Source organism: Anomaloglossus baeobatrachus, chromosome 3, assembly GCF_048569485.1.
Source record: "Anomaloglossus baeobatrachus isolate aAnoBae1 chromosome 3, aAnoBae1.hap1, whole genome shotgun sequence".
NCBI lineage: Eukaryota > Metazoa > Chordata > Amphibia > Anura > Aromobatidae > Anomaloglossus > Anomaloglossus baeobatrachus.
In genome coordinates this window covers 250,727,229-250,750,969 of record NC_134355.1, presented here as the reverse complement: position 1 = coordinate 250,750,969, position 23,741 = coordinate 250,727,229, and the positions used below count along the sequence as shown (strand labels likewise).

Below are 23,741 nucleotides of genomic sequence, written 5' to 3'. Positions count from 1 at the left end.
GCAAAACAGGTGTGTTGTTGGGGCAGAGTGTGCATGGCAGGGGCACATACATGTCAGCGTTCTTTCTGTGCTCTTCAGCTCCCTTTTCACACACAGGAAAGAGGCAGTTACAGACAGCAGGTAAACTAAACACCAATTTATTGTATAGCGCTTCCATTCTTTGTTTGCAGCAGGTTTACTTCAGTACGTTCCACATTAAAGGTTCTTTCCTTACAAAACGGTTCCCTTTACAAAACGGTTCCCTTTTTCCCCGGTAACTTTCCTTTGCCTGCAGGGGCCAAGTGTTATCCCCCTGGTAGCTGCACTCCAATCCCGGGTTTAGTCCAGCCCTATCCTAGGGGTTTGTTTAGACTATGGGACGGCTCCAGTACTCACTACCGGCTCCAGACTAGTTCCGACTTCTCCACTTCTTCTCAAGGGTTTACTCTGCTTTTCCTTGCTACGGGTGTTCCCGTCTCCGCTTCTTCTGCCTCTGCACCCACTTCCACACTCTGCCCCGTCACCTCAGACTGAGCTTGCTTGCCTCTCACATCTCACTGCACACTGGACTCTGCATTCAGAACCCTTCCTTCCCCACCTAGGCTGCCCTGCCCCTTCCTTCCCTGCCACTGTTACCAGGGGAACCACTGCTCTACACTGGCACCTAGTGGGGAAACAGTTTATGACAGGTAACATTTTACCATCAACATTTACAATTTGCCACCATACTACTGTGGCGTCTTCAGGGGGGGGAAACTGCTCCTTCACTACCAGGGGTCCGACTACCCCTTACATTCCTCCCCTCTTTAACCTCAGCCTCCTGGCGAGGTTCGTACCTGCAAAACAACACATGTAGGAAAACACAATACTTAAAACACACAGACTGGCACACAAGTTTGGTGCCCGGAGTCCCTCCAGGGAAGCTCCTGGTCTTAGTCGCACATCTGCCCGGAGGCCCTCCTCAGGCGCTCCCGGTCTTAGCTGACCTTCTGCCCGGAGGCTATTTCCAAGCGCTCCCGGTCTTTGGGTGGGCAGAAAACAACAAGACAACAAGATTCCTTCTTAACAGTCACGGAAGGAGTCCACGCACAGTTCTGCATTAAGCTCCTCCCGGGTTCAGTACTTTTAACGTTACTGTAACTGGAAACATTCACCGGCTTTCAACAGTACTGGTTTTCAACGGCAAACAAATCACTCTCTTCCGGACGATTACCTCTGGTTCTGGGATATCTTGCCAGTACGGGTCCTTAACTCCTGAGGGGGGCAGAGGGCCTACCTTAACAGACGCGGGCGCCTCCGGAATCTGTACGGATGCTCCTGGTGGCCCGCTCCCCAGAGTCAGCCGGGACTTGTAGGTGGCCCGGACTTCCGTCGTCGTTTCCCCAGTAACGGCATCCCATGAGGTAAAAAACGTGACCTTTGCTGGTTTCTCCGAGACTCCAGTCACGGGCGGTATCATGCTTGCCGGCAACGTGATGGTGGGTAACTCTCCCACCGAGCTCTCCATCGGACGTTCTCTTCTGCGTCCTACGGGCACCAGCGCGCCCGCTACGGCTTGCTTGTCTGTCCTGGCCTCCATTCTGTTTAGCCCAGGTAACTGGAACTGTTGCTTTTGCTGCTGGGATTGCAATGGCGCTGGGGAGGGTGGAGGCGGTTCTTCTTTTCCCGCTTTAGCACACACTCCGCCCCCGGCTTCACCCACCAGGTCTGCATAGCGTTGATGACGCCTTTTCTTTCTTGCGGCGCCGCCCACGTCTCTAGACCTCTGCAGCTTCTTGGGGCAGGTACCTCCCCTCTTTGGGTGGTGCACTCTGGGCTTCTTCCTCCCAGGCCAGCCCAGCGTTTTTCGTTTGGCGCCAACTTTTCGCGCCTCTGCTGAGTCCATGAGGACGGCCGCCATCTTGCCGCCATCTTGTGGCCTGTTCAGCACGTCAGGCACCACTTGATCTTCCTCACAGTCTCTGGTCGGGGTTTCTTGCATGCAGGCTTGATCCTGCCGACTACGCCAAAATGTAACGGGGGCAGGGGGCGCCTCAGGGGGTGTAGTCGGGTCCCCTCGCCTTGTGGGCCGCAGGCTGAGCCCCGGCCCGGCCGTTACTTGCAAAACAGGTGTGTTGTTGGGGCAGAGTGTGGATGGCAGGGGCACATACATGTCAGCGTTCTTTCTGTGCTCTTCAGCTCCCTTTTCACACACAGGAAAGAGGCAGTTACAGACAGCAGGTAAACTAAACACCAATTTATTGTATAGCGCTTCCATTCCTTGTTTGCAGCAGGTTTACTTCAGTACGTTCCACATTAAAGGTTCTTTCCTTACAAAACGGTTCCCTTTACAAAACGGTTCCCTTTTTCCCCGGTAACTTTCCTTTGCCTGCAGGGGCCAAGTGTTATCCCCCTGGTAGCTGCACTCAAATCCCGGGTTTAGTCCAGCCCTATCCTAGGGGTTTGTTTAGACTATGGGACGGCTCCAGTACTCACTACCGGCTCCAGACTAGTTCCGACTTCTTCTCAAGGGTTTACTCTGCTTTTCCTTGCTACGGGTGTTCCCGTCTCCGCTTCTTCTGCCTCTGCACCCACTTCCACACTATGCCCCGTCACCTCAGACTGAGCTTGCTTGCCTCTCACATCTCACTGCACACTGGACTCTGCATTCAGAACCCTTCCTTCCCCACCTAGGCTGCCCTGCCCCTTCCTTCCCTGCCACTGTTACCAGGGGAACCACTGCTCTACACTGGCACCTAGTGGGGAAACAGTTTATGACAGGTAACATTTTACCATCAACATTTACAATTTGCCACCATACTACTGTGGCGTCTTCAGGGGGGGGGAAAACTGCTCCTTCACTACCAGGGGTCCGACTACCCCTTACAAATATAAGTTTGTTTTTTTAAGTGTGAGGTGTGATGCAAGCAACTGATCAGCATGTGAGCGCTGCGCTCCTACATACTGTCAGCTGGCAGGATACTGTACTCTCTACTCTCCACGATTTCCATTGTATAGTCGAATATTGAGCCCTTATATTACTAGATGTGGATTCTTAATATCCATATAAATATCCATATCTATATATCCTGCTACCATCATAAGCACAAAGACAGTAATGTATTAGAGTATAAGACAAGCTAAATTATACAAATTAAATCCAGATTTCGTACTGCAACTATTGTTCATTGGACTAACTAGTCAATTTAGGCCTCTGTTTCCAAGAAACTCTTAGTTACTGAAGCCATTATTCTTCACCCTGAAGGAAGTTATACATTAATAAAATAGAGTGAAACATCCATAATTGCTATTTCATAATATTAATAAACTGTAACAATAGGAACCTGATAATCCTCAGTCAATGATAAGACTTTTCTTCTTTATTTAGAGATCAACAGAGTTGATGTATTACATAGGTAAACGACTGACCTTAATTTATTAATAAGTTGTGAAATAACTGAATATGTCCCTAAGAGACTAATTTATATGAATTAATTGATATATAGTATGTTGCATTACAAAACTGTGAAGTGTTTATACAGACATGAGAAAAACTACGCACATCATATTTGAATGCTATGGTTTTATGTATCAGGACAAAATTTAAGTTACAATATCTGGTCCTTAAATGGTCTTAAAATGAAGTAAATACAAACTCAAATGAACAAAAACACATGAAAAATTGCATCATGTCAATATTTATTTAACAAAAACTAGTCCAACATGGAGAAGCAATCTGTGAAAACATAAGTACATCTTTACAGCTATTCATAGCATTTAAGAGGATAACTAGAAGGAAGTGTGAACTCCTGTATAAAAGCAGAAGTTGTGGCAGATTGCTGGTTTAAAATACTAACATCAAGGAGGAAAGAAATCGACAATGATCTTTTTTTTTAAAATTCTTATAAATTTATTCATAGAACATTTTTACTACTGTAAATATCAAAACAGCATGAATTTAAAAATGGTTCAGATTAAAAAATATAAACAGCTATTCAACCCCTACACCCTCCCTCCTCCCTGACATGTAATAATTTTCACATTAATACTTGCCCCAAACATTGCTATGTCTCCAACCATTTTCTACTCCCATACTAAATGGTTTTGTATTCCATTATATATCCTAAAATAGTGGTCCACTCCATCAAGAAAGGCATTTCGCAAATACCCCACCTTCTTGAGATCATTTGTCTGTCAACAAATAAATAAAAGCTTAGTAATGAGAATCTTCATCTCACAAGATCCATCCCTGTACAGAGAAAAGTTTAAAATGGCCATATTGATGGTAAATTTTCCCCCACATTATATTCCTCCTTCTGAAATATACAACTCTCCCAAGGACTTACATTCTTAAAACAAATGTGTAAACCTTCCACTTTAATTTATACATCATGGACACAATTTACCTTCTCTAAATTTTATTTTAACTAGTGCTGTAGGTGTTAAGTATATTCTGTGAACTATATTAAATTGTATAAGCTTCTGATTAGAATTTAATGAAAGGTTATCAATAATTCTATATATACTGTATATTAACCAATTGTGCATCCAATATTTTCTGTGTCTATTTCCCATCACATTTTTTTTAAATACAATCCAACCTGCATACGAATGCATACTGATTTTATATACACTGGAGATCAAAATAAGAGAACTATGTATGATCACTTGCTTTTTTCAGAAATAATGTACATTGATTAACATTTGAAGCTTTTTTTTTTGTAAGAGGTACACCATGCCACTAGAACAATGTTTTACCAAAGACCCAAAGTTTATCAACATAAAACCTTTATTTGCCCAAAATGTGCTGATCATAATTAGAGAACAACAATGACTGTAGCACAGAGAAAGATTATAAGTAAATTTTCTGAAGGTAATAACAGTCACCGATCAGTAGGAAGTGTACAGGCCATTGCTATGAATGACTTCAGCACATCTGCAGCCACAGGACATCAATAGGCTCACTGCTCTGGTGTGATTTTGGTCCACTCTTCTTTTACTTTCTTCCACAGTTCTTTGACTATTGTTGGTTTTGTGGCCATAACTTTCTCACCAAGGATTTTACAGAGGTTTTTTAATGGGTTTAGATCAGATCTCTGGGCTGGACATTTCATTGTTTCAATGTTTTCTGTTTCAAGGAACTGCTTTAACCATTTTGCTGTGTGTCAGGGGGCATTGTACTGCATGAATATTGCTGGCTAATTGAGTGATGAATGCAAGTAAGGAAACACGTGTTGTTGAAGAAGGTTCTTATACACACTGGCATTCACTCTACCATGTAGCTGTATGAGAGGTCCAACTCCTGCTGCAGAAAACATTCCCCAAACCATGACACTTTCGCCACCACCTTTCATTGACTTCTTAACACACCTTGGGTTCACTCTTTCCCCAGTTTGTCAATCAAAATAATGTTTCCCATCAGACTCAAATAAATTAAACTTGCTTTCATCACTAAAATGAACTGTGGACCACTTCTCTGTCCACACAACATGCTCCTCACCAAATGTGAGTCTAGTATTTTGATTCTTTCTGCTAATGAGAGGTTTGGGCACTTCAGAGTGGGCTTTCAGTCCAAATGCCCTTAAACGTTGTGGCACTGTATGACGAATCAGATTCTTACCCTGTTCAGTGCTGAACTGGCGAGCAATTCCAGCTGGAGTCTTAAAACGATTAATTCTCTACATTATCCTGTCCTCTCTTTCAGTTGTCTTTTGAGGGCATCCAAACTTCCTGGGGGACTTGAAATAATTTGTGATGTTGTAAAGAAGCAATATTCTCGAAATCACAGACTTGGAACGACCAACTTCTTTTGCTATGGCTTATAGGGTCACCCTTTGACCTTCATCTGGACAACCTACTGCTGGAGGGTTTCAGTCACTTTGGAATGGCACACCATTTTTGCAAAGTCAGTACAAACTGGAAAGGTAAGCTTCTAGTTAAATAGGTTTGTCAAATAATTAAGGAATTAGCACAAGGTACCAGATTAACACCAATAACTTGCAGGTATCTGAAAGTTTTCTCTAATTTTGATCACTGTTCTTTTTCATTTATCTCATTTATATTTTAAGTATGTGCTTTGGAATAAATTAAAGAGAAGTAAGGCAGCAACAAAAGGACAACAATGGTTAACACCATAATGCTCACAGCAATAACATACTATAAACACCAGTAAGTCTTTATGACAATACCTCACCAGACCATAAATAAGCATAATAACGCCATCACATATAAGCACTAAGAGCACATACCACGGCCCCTAGAGGAGGCACAATCTTTATAAAATATAAAATGGAGGAGACCATGAGGTGTAAGTGCCAAAATGTTTATTAGAAAAATCTTGTGACAAATAAGACACACACATATAAAACAGTTAGCTTTAAAAGTATTCAAAGACAGACAAAGTGAGGGCGCAAAAAACAATTATTGTTACAGATGTCTGTGATTATAACGCTTGTTATCCATTGTGACAGATGAAAATAGAAAAATGACCAACCTCAAAAGAAGAAAACTGAGCAATGAACCCATATACAAAAGTATCTCAGAATAGGGTTAATCTAGACGGCCAAACACATTATCTTGTAAAATTAGTGAGGCAGCAGCATGAACAGTGTAATTATTTAAAGCTCCTCTAAATGAGCTTAATAAGTCTAATACTCACAGTTACTGTCTCTCCCTTGAAAAAGCTGCTAACCCCAGCAGCGAAATGTGCGTTGGAGACTCCTCTCCAGCCTGTGATGTGATATATTATCCACCCTATGTCACAGTCATATGAGTATTAGACTTATGCCTGTTAACATGGGAAGAGTTATAAGGCCATTTTGGAATCCATCATTCCACAGTAAGAAAAATTATTTACAAGTTGAAAACATTGAAGACAGTTGAAAATCTTTCCAGGTGCATATGTTGCAGAAAATTCATTCCAAGGTCAGACCAAGGAATCCTCTGAGAAATTGCAAAAAGTATATAAGAGCTTCAGCTCAGACTCAAAATGCAACACTTAGTATGTTAAGCTTTTTGATTCATGAATGATAATACAGTTAGAAAAAAACTAAACAAGTATGGCTTGTTTGCAAGGGTTGCCAGGAGAAAGCATTGTCTTATTAAAAAAAGGCACAATGGCTGAGGTTTGCAAAGTTGCATCTGAACAAAACACAAGACTTCTGGAATATCCTTTGGACAGATGAGACTAATATGACCATCTTTGGCCATAGACCCCTCCCCATTACTAATCTCAAGCTTGACAACTGCAATTTTTTGTCAAATCACAGCTGTCATTAACCTCATATATTACCCCAATTGTCTCCACTCAAGAGCAATTGGGATGAGCGGGGCAAGCTCCAGGATTGGTGCATCTAATGGATGTGCCAATTCTGAGGCAGATGTGGGCTGCTATGTTTAGGCTGGGGAGGGCCCAATAACCATGGGCTTCCCCAGTGTGACACCAGACCCCAGCTGTCTGCTTTGTATTGACTGGGTATTAAATTTAGGGAGGGGGGACTGCAAGCCAATTTTTTTTTAATTATTTTTTTAAATAAATAAAAAAGCAGCATGGGGTCCCTCTTATTTTGATACACAACCAAGATAACACACACAGCTCAGGGCTGCAGCCTTCAGCTGTCTGCTTTATCTAGGCTATGTATCAAAATATGGGGAACTCTACACCATTTTTTCCAATTATTTATTTATATTTACACTCCATTTCCGGGAACCAGACAGCTACTGTGAGGGCAACCAATCACAGATTCCAGCATATCGTCAGTCTGACTGCAATTAATCACAGACGCTGTCATAGAGGGAGGGTGGGGGAAGTACTGAATATTCATGAGATCTAATGAACAGACCCGGAGTAGTGTGACAGCCACTCGGAAAACTCGTTAAGTATAATTGTCCTGCTTTAATCCCCCTTTTGCCTGCTTTTACAGCCCCCTAGCGCCTACTAACGCCATTTTATAACACTTAAGTTTGGGTCCCTTAGACTTATATAGGGTCAAGTTCGGGTTCAAGTCTGGTCCCAACCTGGCATTTTTCTAGTCCATCCGGACCCGCCGAGCCCAATTATCTGTGGGTTTGCCATTCTCTAGTTACTGCTGGTAAAATTGGCTCTTCAAGCTAATAATTCATTGGGTGTACTTCCTGCCAAACTTTCTTAATCTTCTCATAACCTACTGGCTTTCACTGAAATCTGGATCTAGCAGTGGGACACCACCTTTGCTGCAACCTTCTCAAATGGGGGCCTACATTTTTCTCATATACCCAGACTCGAGAACAGACAAGTTGGAGGTGTTGGCCTGCTTCTCTCATGAAAATGTGCTTTTCAGGTCATCCCTTCAGACTTTTCCACCCAGTCATCATGCAAGAGGCGGTTGTGAACCGCCATCTGAGCCAATCCCACAACTTCCTAGATCACTTTGCAACCTAGTTTCTGCACTTTCTGTACTACAACATTCCCATTCTTATCATGGTAGACATCCCATTGATAGTTCACTCTCCCCATCTGTCATTAATCTTTTATCTCTAATCTCCTATCTAGGCCTTTCACAGCTTACACTTTCACTTGCATCAATATACTGGACCTGGTCTTATTCAAACTGTGCTCAGTGTATGATTTTTTATGAAGTACTCTCTTCTGCTTCCTGAACAAAATTTTTTTTCCTTCCATATGATAATTTTGTCTATCCACTCAGGAGACACCTACACTTACATATCACATATATAAAAATCAACAAGTCATCAATATGAAGAATGTACACTCATCATTGGCCCCAATTTCCTCCCCCTCCTTCCCCAACTTTGATACATTATAATAGGACACTGGGAAATGATGAAGATGTACCTCCTACACATAGAACAAACTGGCACACGCTGAAAACACATTTTTTTCCAGTGGTTACAAATTTTTATCCAATGATGCTCTAGGTGTGTCGAGAAAATCTCTTACACCAAATTACTTCATCCATTATAAGTTTATGCTTAAAACATATAAGCCTGTCCTTCATCTTGCAAAACAAGCCTACTTCACTACCCTCATCAACTCACTTTCCAACAATCCAAACTGACTCTTTGACACTTTTCACACCCTTCTAAGTGTAGGACCCCATCATCAACCTGAAAATCTGGCCACTTATTACAAAGAAAACATTGACCATATCCGACAGGAAATTTTCTCCCAATCCATTAATTGAAAAGATCCCATTTCCTCTGACACGTCAATAAGATCCCTTTCAATCTTTAAAATGGTCATGGAAGAAAAATTTTCCAGGCTACTTATTTCTTCTAGCCCTACTAGTTGCAACAGTGACCATATTCCCTCACACCTTCTATATTATTTCCTCCTGGCTGCACTAGCCACCTATCTAAAATATTTAACATCTCTCTTTTGTACATTATATTTACCTTCTCCATCAATTACACCATCATAACCCCTACAGTAAAAAAGCCATCCCTTGACCAGACTTGCTCTGATAACTACAGACTGTTTCTAACCTTCACTTCATCTTCATCCCGGAATGCTTAGTCTTCTCTGATCTGATCCACTATTTCTTACATTACGCCTTTGTTCACCCTTTACTTGAGCCACAATTATGTGATTTTTCAAAGCTTTTAACACCCAGAATACTGGAATAAAAGCTTTGATGAATTGGGTCCCTTGTATTTCCTCTATTAATAAACCTAAACCTTTGCCATTTCTGTGGGTGGTTGTAATTTAACTGCCTAGCACAGGGATTGGGAACCTTTTTGGCTGAGAGAGCCATGAACACTACATATTTTAAAAAATAATTCAGTGAGAGCCATACTCACCAGGGGGGAGCGACAGTGGTGGAGCAGCTGAGAAGGTCCCAGGAGGCCGGGTAGGCAATTGTTATGATCCGGAACCATGGAAGACCACCATAAATCATTGGCAAAAGTGACAAGAGCATTGGCAACTAATCTGGCCGCCATCCCCTTACTAACCATCACAACTAGAAGTAGCCGAGGGGTGAACTAACATCCTGTGCACCCCGAACCCAGCCAGAGAACTAGCTATCCTAAAGGAAGGAAAAATGAATAACTCTCTGCCTCAGAAAATAGACAAAGAATAGCAAGCCCCCCCACATTCAAAGACTGCGGTGAAATAGTAAAACACAATACACAGATAGATGATAGGATTAGCAAAAGGTGAGGCCCCCACTGACTAAAATAGGAAAGGACAGGAAAGGGGCTGATGGTGGCCAGAGAAAAACCCTGCAAAATTCTAAATTCCTGATAGTATAAAAAGGCCCTCAGATCGCACGATATGCACTCCGTCCTATACCAGGTGCTCTTGTCATACCAATGAACAGAAAACAAGAATCATTACAAATTCAAAAAGCCACAAATACATGGACTTATAGGAGCTATACTCCAAACAAAACTGCAGGGAGTTTCCCAGCTAAACAACTGAGAGGGAAGATCCCTGCATGCCCATAAACTGAACACAACCACAGCAAAAGACAAACCCAGATAAGCGTAAAAGAACCAAATAACAAATAAAGAGCAAAGCACTTATCCGGGGTAGATGTGGTGTGGAGCAGAAAGAAACAGGCTGGTGAACAAAGAACAACTGACATCCGGCATAGCCTGCTATCAGACCAGGATTTAAATAAGCAGAGAGTTAGCAATGGAAACGCCCATAGTTCAACACACCTGGTCTATGTCCAAACCATTCCTGGCCACAAGAGGGAGCCTCCCAGCAGCCAAAGCATAACTGACATTCACAACAGGCAATGCTGTGGGCACGGAGGAGGGGGTGTCGCGGATCAAGAGGGTTAGTGTATGGAGGGTCTGCCATACTGCTGCGGGCTCATGGGCTGTCATGGCAGCGGGCGCCATTGATCTGTCAACGGACTGCTTTGAATCTCTTGCAGCTGACGAGGTCAACATCAAGAAATTAGCCACGGCGCGTGCGCAGATCGATATGATGGAGTTGAAATGAAAATAGCCGCACAGTCCTATCTGCGCATACGCTATCTCCATGGCCATTTTTTTAAGTCAATCTCATCAACTGCAGGAAATTCAAAGCAGCCCACAGTCTGTCGGCTACTGCGGGCTCACCACCGTGACACCCCTCGAACCCACAGTATCGCCGACCCTGTATGAAGGAAGGATACAGCTCCAAATTTGGATAAAGATAAAATTACTTTATTGAAAAATATTAAAAACTATAAGTGCATCTTCCATGATGAGGTAGAATGAAATAGATGAAAGCTGTTATTTCATGCCAGCAGATGCTACGTGTCTCCGGAGTCCTTTGTCAAGCTGTATAATGTCAACTGGCATCAATCGCAAGGGTTAGTAATGGAGAGGTGTCTATCAGACACACCCATTACTATCCCAGTAATAAAAAAAGACTCACAGGAAAAAATAATTTATTTCAATAAAGACTCCTTCATTTACCAATTTATTACTTCAAAATAAATCCTGGAAGTTACAACGTAATACAAAGATTAATGTCAGTATCTCAATATTGGAAAAGTTGGTCTTCACTGAATACAGAATTTACCTCAGAATTGCAAATTTTTATGACTGATTCATTTTGGCAGAAAAAAAGCAAATTTGTCGATATATTACAAAGTTGCTTATTTTCATGTGTACTATTGATTTATTAAATAAAAACTAAACCGCCAGTTAGGCTTTAACATGTCTTTAACCCCTTCAGCCCCCAGCCTGTTTTCACCTTAAAGACCCGGCCATTTTTTGCAATTTTGACCAGTGTCACTTTGACAGGTTATAACTCTTGAACGCTTCAACGGATCCTGGCGATTCTGAGATTGTTTTTTCGTGACATATTGTACTTCATGTCAGTGGTAAATTTAGGTCGATATGTTTTGCGTTTATTTGTGAAAATTTTGGAAATTTGGCGAAAATTTTGAAAATTTTGCAATTTTCAAAATTTGAAATTTTATGCCCATAAATCTGAGAGATATGTCACACAAAAAAGTTACTAAATAACATTTCCCACATGTCTACTTTACACCAGCGCAATTTTTGAAAAAAAAAAAATTTCCGTTAGGAAGTTAGAAGAGTTCAAAGTTCATCACCAATTTCTCATTTTTCCAACAAAATTTACAAAAAAAAATTGTTTAGGTACCACATCACATTTGGAGTGATTTGAGAAACCTAGGCGACAGAAAATACCCAAAAGTGACCCAATTCTAAAATCTGCACCCCTCACTCTGCTCAAAACCACATCCAAGAAGTTTATTAACCCTTTAGGAGCTTCACAGCAACCAAAGCAATGTAGACGAAAAAATGAAAATTTTACTTTTTTAACACAAAAATGTTACTTTAGCCATAAAAATTAGTATTTTCACAAGGGTATCAGGAAAAATGCATCATAAAATGTATCGTGCATTTTCTCCTGAGTACGCAGATACCCCATATGTGGTGGTAATCAAATGTTTGGGCACACAGCAGGACTCGGAAGGCAATGAGCGCCATTTGAATTTTTGAGTGCAAAATTAGCTGCACTCATTAGCGGATGCCATGTCGGGTTTGAAGACTCCCTGAGGTGCCTAAACAATGGAGCTCCCCCACAAATGACCCCATTTTGGAAACTAGAGCCCTCAAATATTTTTTCTAGATGTTTGATGTGCACTTTGAACCCCTGGGGGCTTCACAGAAGTTTATAACGTTGAGCCGTGAAAAGAAAAAAAAAATTTCTTAACAAAAAACTGTTGCTTCAACCAGGTAGCTTTTTTTATCACAAGGGTATCAGGAAAAAATGCACCATAAAATGTATTGTGCATTTTCTCCTGAGTACGCAGATACCCCATATTTGGTGGAAATCAAATGTTTGGGCGCACGGCAGGACTCGGAAGGCAAGGAGCGCCATTTCACAGCAAAATTGGTTGGAATTATTAGCGGACGCCATGTTTCATTTGGAGACCCCCCTGAAGTGCCTAAACAATGGAGCTCCCCCACAACTGACCCCATTTTGGAAACTAGACCCCTCATGGAATTTATCTAGCTGTTTAGTGAGCACTTTGAACCCCTGGAGGCTTCACAAACGTTTGTAATGTTCAGCCGTGAAAATATTTTATTCTTTTTTTTACCACAAAATTGTTTTTTCAACAGGTAGCTTTTTTTCCACAAGGGTATCAGGAAAAAATGCACCATAAAATGTATTGTGCAATTTCTCCTGAGTACACAGGTACCTCATATGTGGTGGAAATCAATTGTTTGGGCGTACGGCGGGGCTCAGAAGAGAAGGAGCGCCATTTCACAGTAAAATTGATTGGAATTATTAGCAGACGCCATGTTGCATTTGGAGACGCCCTGAGGTGCCTAAACAATGGAGCTCCCCCACATGTGATCCCATTTTGGAAACTAGACCCCCCCCCCCATACAAAAAAAATTAGTTTGGCGAAATAAAAAATACAGACATCAGTAAAAAAAAAAAAAAAAAAAAGAGCGCCTGCCACTAAGACCAGTGCCAAACGTGAGAGCAATGCACGAGTCTCGCATCGCATCATCCACTGCAGTCTGGAAGCGAGCAACTGCGCTGGATAATGCGATGCGAGAGGGCGGGGCGGCAGATGAGAAAGGGCGCAGCGGATGGAAAATGGGAAAGGGCACAGCGGGTGGAGGAGCGGCAGAGGATGGGAAAGGGCGCAGCGGATGGATGATGGGAAATGGCGCAGCGGATGGATGGGAAATGGCGCAGCGGATGGATGGGAAATGGCGCAGCGGATGGAGGAGCGGCAGAGGATGGGGGGGGGAGGCGAGATGGGGATACCTACCTTACAGGATGGATCTAGGCAGCAGGATCACAGCAGACAGAAGAGGCAGCAGATGAAGGAGGCAACAGATCGAGGAGGGTGAGAGGGGGCAGTAGATGGAAAATGGGAGAGAGCAGGCAGCAGATCGGGGAGGGGGGCAGAGTCTGATGGGAGAGAGAGATGGCACATGGAGGAGGGGGGGCCCCCGGGGGGAGGGTGGCTTGCAGCACATGTGGGGGGAGGGTCTCTTGCAGCACATGTGGGGGGAGGGTGGCTTGCTTGCAGCACATGTGGGGGGAGGGTGGCTGGCTTGCAGCACATGTGGGGGGAGGGTGGCTGGCTTGCAGCACATGTAGGGGGAGGGTGGCTGGCTTGCAGCACATGTGGGGGGAGGGTGGCTTGCAGCACATGCCAGCCACCCTCCCCCCACATGTGCTGCAAGCCAGCCACCCTCCCCCCACATGTGCTGCAAGCCAGCCACCCTCCCCCCACATGTGCTGCAAGCCACCCTCCCCCCACGTGGGGGGAGGGTGGCTTACAGCACATGGAGGGATAGGTGGTGTGGTGATGGAGAAGAAGGGGCAGCCGATGAAGGAGGCGGCGGCGGCCGCCGATCGGGAACAGTGGGGGCCGATTCGGGGGCAGCAGCGGCTGAAAAAGGTGGGTGCGGGGACAGTGGCGAGCATGGCGGCGGGGACAGCGGTGGATCGGGAGCGGCGGGGACAGCGGTGGATCGGGAGCATGGCGGCGGGGACAGCGGTGGAGCGGGAGCATGGTGGCGGGGACAGCGGTGGAGCAGGAGCATGGCGGCGGGGACAGCGGTGGAGCGGGAGCATGGCGGCGGGGACAGCGGTGGAGCGGGAGCATGGCGGCGGGGACAGCGGTGCATCGGGAGCATGGCGGCGGGGACAGCGGTGCATCGGAAGCATGGCGGCGGGGACAGCGGTGCATCGGGAGCATGGCGGCGGGGACAGCGGTGCATCGGGAGCATGGCGGCGGGGACAGCGGTGCATCGGAAGCATGGCGGCGGGGACAACGGTGGATCGGGAGCGGCGGCGGGGACAGCGGTGGAGCGGGAGCATGGCGGCGGGGACAGCGGTGCATCGGGAGAATGGCGGCGGGGACAGCGGTGCATCGGGAGCATGGCGGCGGGGACAGCGGTGCATCGGGAGCATGGCGGCGGGGACAGCGGTGGATCGGGAGCGGCGGCGGGGACAGCGGTGAAGCGGGAGCATGGCGGCGGGGACAGCGGTGCATCGGGAGCATGGCGGCGGGGACAGCGGTGCATCGGGAGCATGGCGGCGGGGACAGCGGTGGATCGGGAGCGGCGGCGGGGACAGCGGTGGAGCGAGAGCATGGCGGCGGGGACAGCGGTGCATCGGGTGCATGGCGGCGGGGACAGCGGTGCATCGGGAGCAGGGCGGCGGGGACAGCGGTGGATCGGGAGCGGCGGCGGGGACAGCGGTGGAGCGGGAGCATGGCGGCGGGGACAGCGGTGCATCGGGAGCATGGCGGTGGGGACAGCGGTGAAGCGGGAGCATGGCGGCGGGGACAGCAGTGCATCGGGAGCATGGCGGCGGGGACAGCGGTGCATCGTAAGCATGGCGGCGGGGACAGCGGTGCATCGGGAGCATGGCGGCGGGGACAGCGGTGAAGCGGCAGCAGCGGCGGGGCGATCGGAGACAGCGGCAGCAGCGGCGGGGCGATCGGAGACAGCGGCGGTGAAGCGGGAGCAGCGGCGGGGCGATCGGAGACAGCGGCGGTGAAGCGGGGACAGCGGTGAAGCGGGAGCAGCGGCGGGGCGATCGGGGACAGGGGCGGGCGGCGGGGACAACAACTTACCGCTCTCCTCGGCTTCCAGGGACGGTCACAGGCCGCAGATCCACATTGATTGGAGAGAGCGGTCACAAGACCGGTCTCTCCAATCAGAGCTGGGGGCGGGTGAAGCATCGATCACCCAGCTCCAGCCAATGGCCAGTGCTACAGCAGCACTGATCAGGGCTGGATTTCAATGTTCCAGCCATTTTCAATGGCTGGAACATTACAGTGGCTGTAATTGGCTGAGCGGCGTTCGTCAGCCAATCACAGCCTCTGTAGGTTCGGGGAGGAGGCACCACCCCTCCTGAGGTCAGGCAGAGGTCCCCTCCTTCCCGAATCTACCGTTTAAGTAAATAAATTTCACTCCCCGGGGCTCCGGGACCGCGATTTCGCCATGACGTACTGAGTACGTCATGGGTCGTTTAGCAGCATGTCACCATGACGTACTCAGTACGTCCAAGGTCGTTAAGGGGTTAAAGAATTCATCTCCTTTACAATTAACAGTGTTGAAGAAAGTGCAGTGCCATCTTGTATGCGAACAGCCAGAAGATCAAAACCTTTTATACCTTTTTTTATCCTGTTTAAACTAATGTAATATATCAGCATTATATTAATTACTGTTACATGTTATCCAGAGGCAAACAAGAAAGCTGAATCTGTTCATCAATTTATATTAATTGCAATTTTTATTAACTTACATTCATTTGTGATGTGAGCAAAGAGAAAAATCACTTTTAAGATCTTGAAATTGTATTTTAGAAGAATGATATAGTGGACACAAAGAATTACTGTAGAACTATGGACGTTCACAGCTACATAGAGCTTAGTAACTGTCACCACAGACCATAGATTAATAATGTCCCTAAAGGCCAATTTAAAAATGTAATTGTACAGAAACAGATAATTTTATTGAACAGTTGGAAAATATTAAATGGACATTTTTAGACAGAAACTGAACTGAAACTATTATTTAAAGATTTTACTTAGATGTGTTGGACAAATTAGAACAATACGAACAATCCATATGTGCTTTTTACTACAAGATATTCGAAAGATGGCTATGTAAATAAATGTATTATTGAAAAAAATGGCAGCTTGTGAAAAATGAACCTTATATATGGAACCTAAAACCTGAAAAGTCTAAATCTATTTTTGATACTTACAATATAAAGGGTTTAATTACTAAACCTCTTTGCTTACCTGGGAGATTCAGTCAGTCTGTTTGGAGAACTTGAAGAGAGAAGATTGATCCTCTGGGAGAAACGGTGGCTTCTCAGAGAGACCTGGACATGTATCGCTTACCAGACTATATTTGTGTTACTGGACTAATTTTACCCTCTGTTTTGTGGATTATGCTATGGACCATATGATTTGCTTGGAATAAATGCTTTTTGGATTGTACAGTCATCGCTCGCTCTGTTGATTGTGTGATATGCGAGAAGGACCCCCTCACAGTTTACTTTTATCTAAGGGGTTAAAAAAATCTGAAGTTTGTCCAAAAAAAGTGGCACACAGTTTGCGCCTTTTTCCACAACCTGTAACATTCTTATTTTTTGGGATCTATGGCTCAGTGACTGCTTATTTTTTGCATCTTGAGCTGATGATTTTAATGAAACCATTTTTTCATTGATGCTATGTTTTAATCACCTGTTACTACATTTTGCACAAAATGTGCGGTGACCAAAAAACATAATTTTGGCGTTTGGAATTTTTTTGCCGCTATGCCATTTACCGAATAGATTAATTGATTTTATATTTTGATAGATCAGGCATTTCTGAACACACTGATACTAAATCTGTGTTTATTTATTTATTTTTTTTAACCCTTTGATTTTCAATGGGGTGAAAGGAGAGTGATTTGAACTTTTAGGGTTTTTTTAATTTTTTAAATTTTTTAAAACTTTTTTTTTTACTTTTTCTTTTATTTTACTAGTCCTCCTGGGGGGGAAGTCTGATCACTCATTAATTTCTTCCGATCAGAGCAACACCGCTCAGATCGGGAGAAATGCTCATCTCCTGTACTCAGCTACTTGTTATATTACCTGAGTCATGTGAGCTACAGGAGTCATCACATGACCCTGTGCTACCATGACAACCATTGGATCTACTGCGATCGCCATTAAGATGGTGCTGTCAGATTTTGACAGCGCCATTTAAGGGGTTAAAAGGTACGGGTGGATAGCGATTCCACTTATGCCTGCAAGGCACACATGTAAGCTGTACAAATCAGTGGGGATTAACACTATGACCACAGGGATGTAATATATTACTGCCTGCGGTCTATCTTCCTATCCTGAATTTAGTTTTGTGTCTTATGCTGTCAAAACTCGCCCATTGCGCCAAAAGACACAAACGTTATGCCAAATTTCAAGACTTAAAAATCACAATTAGTGAATCCGGCTTACACATCTGGAATTGCTAAAGTCCACCGACAGAGCAGAAAACAACAAAACAGGCGAGTACATACAAAATACACTCCAAAAGGCGAACAGAATAATGAATTGGGTGTGAACAAAAAAAGGCACAAAACTTGCAAAAAGGAGGCACATATGCAGTGATAATTTAACAGTTTTTCATTGTGCTGTTAGGCTATGTGTGCACGTTGCGTAATTACATGCAGTTACGCTATGCTTTGTAGCGCAGCGTAACTGCATGCGTCCTGCGTCCCCTGCATAATCCATGGAGATTATGCAGGAGCCGTGGGAACATGGCGTCTTACAGCGCAGCGCTTCGGCTGCTGCCCGAAGCGCGCGTTCTAAGAAGTGACATGTCACTTCTTCCGTGCACTTTGCCTGCAGCCCCTGCTCTGTCTATGGGAGGAGCTGCAGTCAGAGCACATGGAATCGGCTTTTTTTTTTTCCACTACGGACATTTTCTGCAGCGATTGGAAGTGCACGTGTGCTCTTCAGATCGCTGCAGAAATTTCTGCAGTGACTGTACGCAACGTGCGCACATAGCCTCAGGCATGTAAGGAAATCAGTTACATTTTACGGGTATAGAAAAGTGTAGATTGTTTTGGTAATGACAGTGATTAAAAAAGTTAAAATCCATGATCGTATTAGTTGTGTATGATCTGTATCAGTTGCAAATTATAAGTAAAAATTGGAAAAACATCGCAACAGACAAAATAATAAGGTGATACATAGGAGAAAATTCCTTATACAGTGGAACCTTGTATTACAAGCATAATTCGTCCCGGGGATTTGCTCTTAAACCAAGTTCCTCTTATATCAAGGCGAATTTTCCCATAGGAAATAATTGAAACGCAGATAACGCAGATAATTCGTTCCACAACCCAAAAATATTTACTGTATTTTTACAAACTTATTACAGTAATGCAAAATAATGTACTGTATTCATATCAAATTATTACAGTACTCTAATACAAAATACACTACAGTACAGTAAAAAAAATATATAAAACATATTAAACTGCATGTTTGCTTACAATAGAAGTGTTGGTGTGCGGGAGGTTCACTATAGAGAGAAAAAATGATGTATAAATATGACAACCTTTATTTTAGTACAGTACACAACCCCCTACAAATCTAGTCTCCCCAAAATAAGGGCAGAACTAACCAAATGTGGGGTAGGAATACTGCACAGGCAGATTACAGTACAAGCAATGTGCTGTACTGGTTAGTTGAAAGAAAGTACAGTACTGTATACACAAATGCAAATTGAAAGACATGCTATATAGTATATACAGTACATATGTACAGAAAGTTACCTCCAGAGCGGGTCAGAGCACGATGAAAGGACAGAATCAGAAATGTGAGTATTTTCTCTTATTGCAAAGCATTGCTCTTAAACCAAGTTACACATTTTTTAAAAGCTTTGCTTATCTTGCAAAACGCTCTCAAACCAAATTACTCTTAGGCTATGTGCGCACTTTGCGTCGTCCTACTTGCGTTTCAAAACGTAAGTTTTAGAACAAAAATGTTTTTGCCTTTTTGGCTTTTTGCCACAACATGCATCCTAAACGCATCAGTTTGCCTAACGTTTCCGAAGCTCAGAACTTACGTTTACCAAGCGTTTATATATGTACTATCCTGCGTTTCCGAACCTAAAATCTTGCTGCGTTTGTCACATCTTAACTATTGGCAATAAAGTTGATTGTTGTTTAGGGTCTATTTAGAATAAAAAAAAGCCAAAATAGAGATCTACTGATGTCATTTCCGACTTTGATCATAAAGTCTGCTTCTCTGCTATTTTACTTCGTTTGGAATATGCCAAATACTTTACAGAATTTTCGTTTGCGGAGGTCGCAAAGGCATCGCTTATTACTAATTTTGATGCTATTAAATCGTAGACGAAGCCTACAGGTATTTGTTTTAATTTATTAAAATAATTTTTACCTAAATTCTAAAATATAACCCATAATATATTTATTTTAGTACCAACAGCAGCAGACGACAAGAGGAATGTGGGTACATCCCCTGTTACAGGATCGTGATGTCAAAGGGCATTTTGCTCTCTTATATGCGGATTTACGAAAGTATATTTTCATTTATTATTTTTTTTTTTTAATATTTTTTGTTATTTTTACTCTTAAATTTTTAACATAATTAGAACAGTAAAATTAATTAATATTTCATATACCTTATTATACTCAGATTTGATGACAAATTCATAGCATTTTGCCGGCTCCCTCAACAAGGTTTTGATGAATTACTGACATTATTAAGACCGAAAATTACCCACGCTGACACATATATGCGTCAAGCAATATCTGCAGAACAGAGACTTCTTGTTACTTTGAGGTATATATTTTTGCTAAAAATGTGATTTGATAACAATATTAAATCACATATTTATCTCGCAAAAAATAAAATATTATTATTTGACATTACAGATTCCTGGCTACAGGTGAAAATTTCTCTTCACTACATTTACAATTCCGACTTGGCAAAAGCACAATTTCTGGAATAATTAAAGAAACATGTCAAGCAATATGGGAAACCCTACAACCTATTGTAATGCCTACCCCTACAGAAGAAAGTTTAATCCAGATTGCTGTTGATTTTTCTAATATAGCAAATTTTCCTAATTGTATTGGAGCAATTGATGGCAAGCACATCAGAATCCAGCAGCCTCCACGTTCTGGCTCTAATTTTTTTAATTATAAAAAATTTTTTTCGATAAATTTAATGGCAGTTGCTGATTCAAAATATAATTTTATAGCAATTGATGTGGGTGCCCATGGAAGTACAGGTGATTCACGTGTACTGCGAAATTCGCAAATCGGAATACAATTAATTTATAACTCTGAAATCATACCTGCCCCTGCACCAATACCAGGCTCAGAAATTACTTTCCCTTATGTTTTTGTGGCAGATGAAGCTTTTCCACTTTTACCAAATCTCCTACGTCCATTTCCAAGACGAGGATTAGATGTTCCCCGCCGCATATTCAATTACAGATTGAGCCGGGCAAGGAGATATGTAGAATGCACATTTGGAATAATGAGTAGCCAATGGCGAATTCTACATACCCCAATACAATTAAATGTATCAACAGTTGATTTTGTTATTAAAAGTTGTTGTGTTCTACATAATTTTTTGCGAAAATACAGATTTGAAATTAACGAGGAAGAAATACCATTAAACTTTCATCCTTGTCCTTCAATATCTGGTCGATTAAATAATTTAGGAGTATCAGTGAGAGATCAATTCACAGATTATTTCATGAGTGATGTTGGTGCCTTAACTTGGCAATACCGTGCAGTTGGTGCTGAACCGCAAAATAACAATTAAATGATTCAAAAGTTTTTTTGTTTAAAGGGATGACATTTATTTTTTCAATATCATCAAACAAATGCACGAAAAAGCAAAGCCAACAAAGAGTATACTTTTTTTCCATTTTTGTATTAATAATAAGTATGGTTTATGTATTTTTGTTTGCAAAATACTAAACCAAAATCATCCTATCTTTAATTCAAATGAAAATGGTTTAACATCATAATTAAATTTACATTTTGCACATGCAATTTTTATTTTTTTTTTTTTTGGAGAAAAAAACCATTTTGCAAAGAAATAAAAACCAAAATGACTAAATCATGGCTGTGAAAATAATTCATTTGTGTAAAAACCAGACATTTGTTCGTTTGGTCTATTTCTCAAAATATTAGTTGTGTGATAATTCTCACTAATAGATTGAGAATATTCTTTGCTTTGTTTCATAGGGTTATAAGGTTGTATATTTTGGGCAGAATATGTATCCGGACATTCAGAATACAAACCAACTCTTTGTTTGTTTGTTTGGAAATGTGGTTGTGACTGAGTTAGAACTAATGGTTTGGATTTCTGTTCAAATGTTTTTTCACAAAGATGAACTATTTCACCACCTGTTGGAAATTTACCTTCATCCTCAAAACAGGCCAATAAACCACAGATAGCAGTCATACATGCAGAGGTTTTTTTTTTTTCAGGTAATTTTCTTAAACGACAAGCGACACTAATGGCAAAATTGTCAAACTCATCATCTTGGGTTGCTGATTTTAATATTTCAATAGTTTGATTTGTTAATTGATCTTGGTTTATTTCTTTATTGCTTGGAATATTTTTTTTTTTTCCTTTTGCTTTCTGATAACTCACAGGTTGGGGATCTTGATTTGTATTGGAAACAGATGGTTCCAATGATCTGGTTTCAACATCAGACTCCAGATGTGTTTGTTCGGTATTAATTTCTTCCTCAATGGCTGGTTGTATTTGTGCAGGATTGATATTATCTTGTGATCTATCCATGTTCTTTTTCGGAGCGATATTTCCGTCGGTCCTTTATTTTGTATTAAAAATTAAAAATAATATTTGTAAAAAATTAGGGCATTCTAATAAAAAATGTATTTTCAAATTTTTTTTTTTTGTTCTTCATTTAATATATATAAAATTTAGAAAAATATTAACACTTACGGTCTTAAAACGCGGCCAGAACTTAAGAATTTCAATTCATTATAATAAATAAAATTTGGTTTAACTGGCGAGGATCCACTTTTACCAGGTTCAAATCTGATTTTATTGAATCTGTCACGGACTGATCTCCATCGCTTCCGTACATCTTTTTCTATGTATTTAAAGAAATTTAAATTATAAACTTTTTTGCTAAAATGTAACATATTTAATGAAGATTAGTATTCAAATTGAAATTAAACACATACCAATCTTAGTTTGGAGGCTTTTATTTGCCTCATGCCATTGGGGATATAATTCTTGACAGATCAATAACCAGCTTTCGTCACGTTTGTTTTTTTGCATGTACTCAGGCGACGTGGGATCCCATAAACATGGCATTGATTCAACCTTAAGTTAGCGAAAAAATTTAAAAAGAAATATAAGATTATTCTATTTGATATTTTAAAAATAAATATAATATCGTGTATATAATCAAAATCTTCCTATTTTAGGAGATTACACATTTAATATCCTAAATAAATAAAACAACTTACCAGACTAATAAGTTTGGAGACATCCAATCTCAAGCGCTTATACCAAGTCATGTTGTATATTATAGTCTGCTTTGATGGAGCAAGCACACAATGTTTCTGATCTGTGCAGCAAACTTGTTTGCACATGGATCAATTTATTGTTAAGCGGATGTGACGCAAAATTAACTATTTGGGTGGTCATTGGTGAATTTACATAGTTGTGTTCATGATTTTCAAAACGCAATTCATATGACTATGAAACGCATATGAGACGGATGAAATTTTGACAAAAGTTCATTTAGTACGTTTCTCATTGACTTCAATGTGATGAAAACGTAACTAAAAAGGCAAAAACAATTGACAGGGTCCTTTTCTGAACGCATGGTTTTTGACCAAACTTATGCAAATTTTGACATGCGTTTGTAAACGCAAAGTGTGTACAAGAATTCATGATTTCTCATTGACTTTAATGGAAAATCAAAACGCATGCATTTGGGCACAAAAACGCTGCAGTTCAAAACTGACTCTAAAAGCAGCGGAAACGCAGGTGAAAACGCAAAGTGTGAACATAGCCTTAGGGTATGTGCGCACGTTGCTTTTTACCTGCTTTTTACCTGCTTTTTTGCTGCTTTTTCTTCTGCGCTGTTTAATGCCAAAATGGATGTGTTCTTCTATTCAAGCAAAGTCTATGGGAATTTGGGTTTCTTGTTCACACTATGTTGTTCAAAATGCTGCCTTTTTGTGGCAGAACTTTGGTCAAAAACTCAGCTTTTCAAAGAAGCAACATGTCAATTGTTTTTGCCATT

At 42.1% G+C, this 23,741-nt stretch overlaps 1 protein-coding gene across 1 annotated transcript; it reads right to left on the bottom strand.

Moving 5' to 3' along the window:
* Positions 1-21,568: 21,568 nt before the first annotated feature.
* On the bottom strand, positions 21,569-22,807 carry LOC142297206 (uncharacterized). Its single transcript, XM_075341469.1, has 2 exons — positions 22,424-22,807; positions 21,569-22,289 (listed from the first exon to the last, which is right to left on the bottom strand). The coding sequence occupies exons 1-2, from the start codon at positions 22,624-22,626 to the stop codon at positions 21,569-21,571; spliced, it is 924 nt and encodes a 307-aa protein (XP_075197584.1). The 5' UTR covers positions 22,627-22,807.
* Positions 22,808-23,741: the final 934 nt, after the last annotated feature.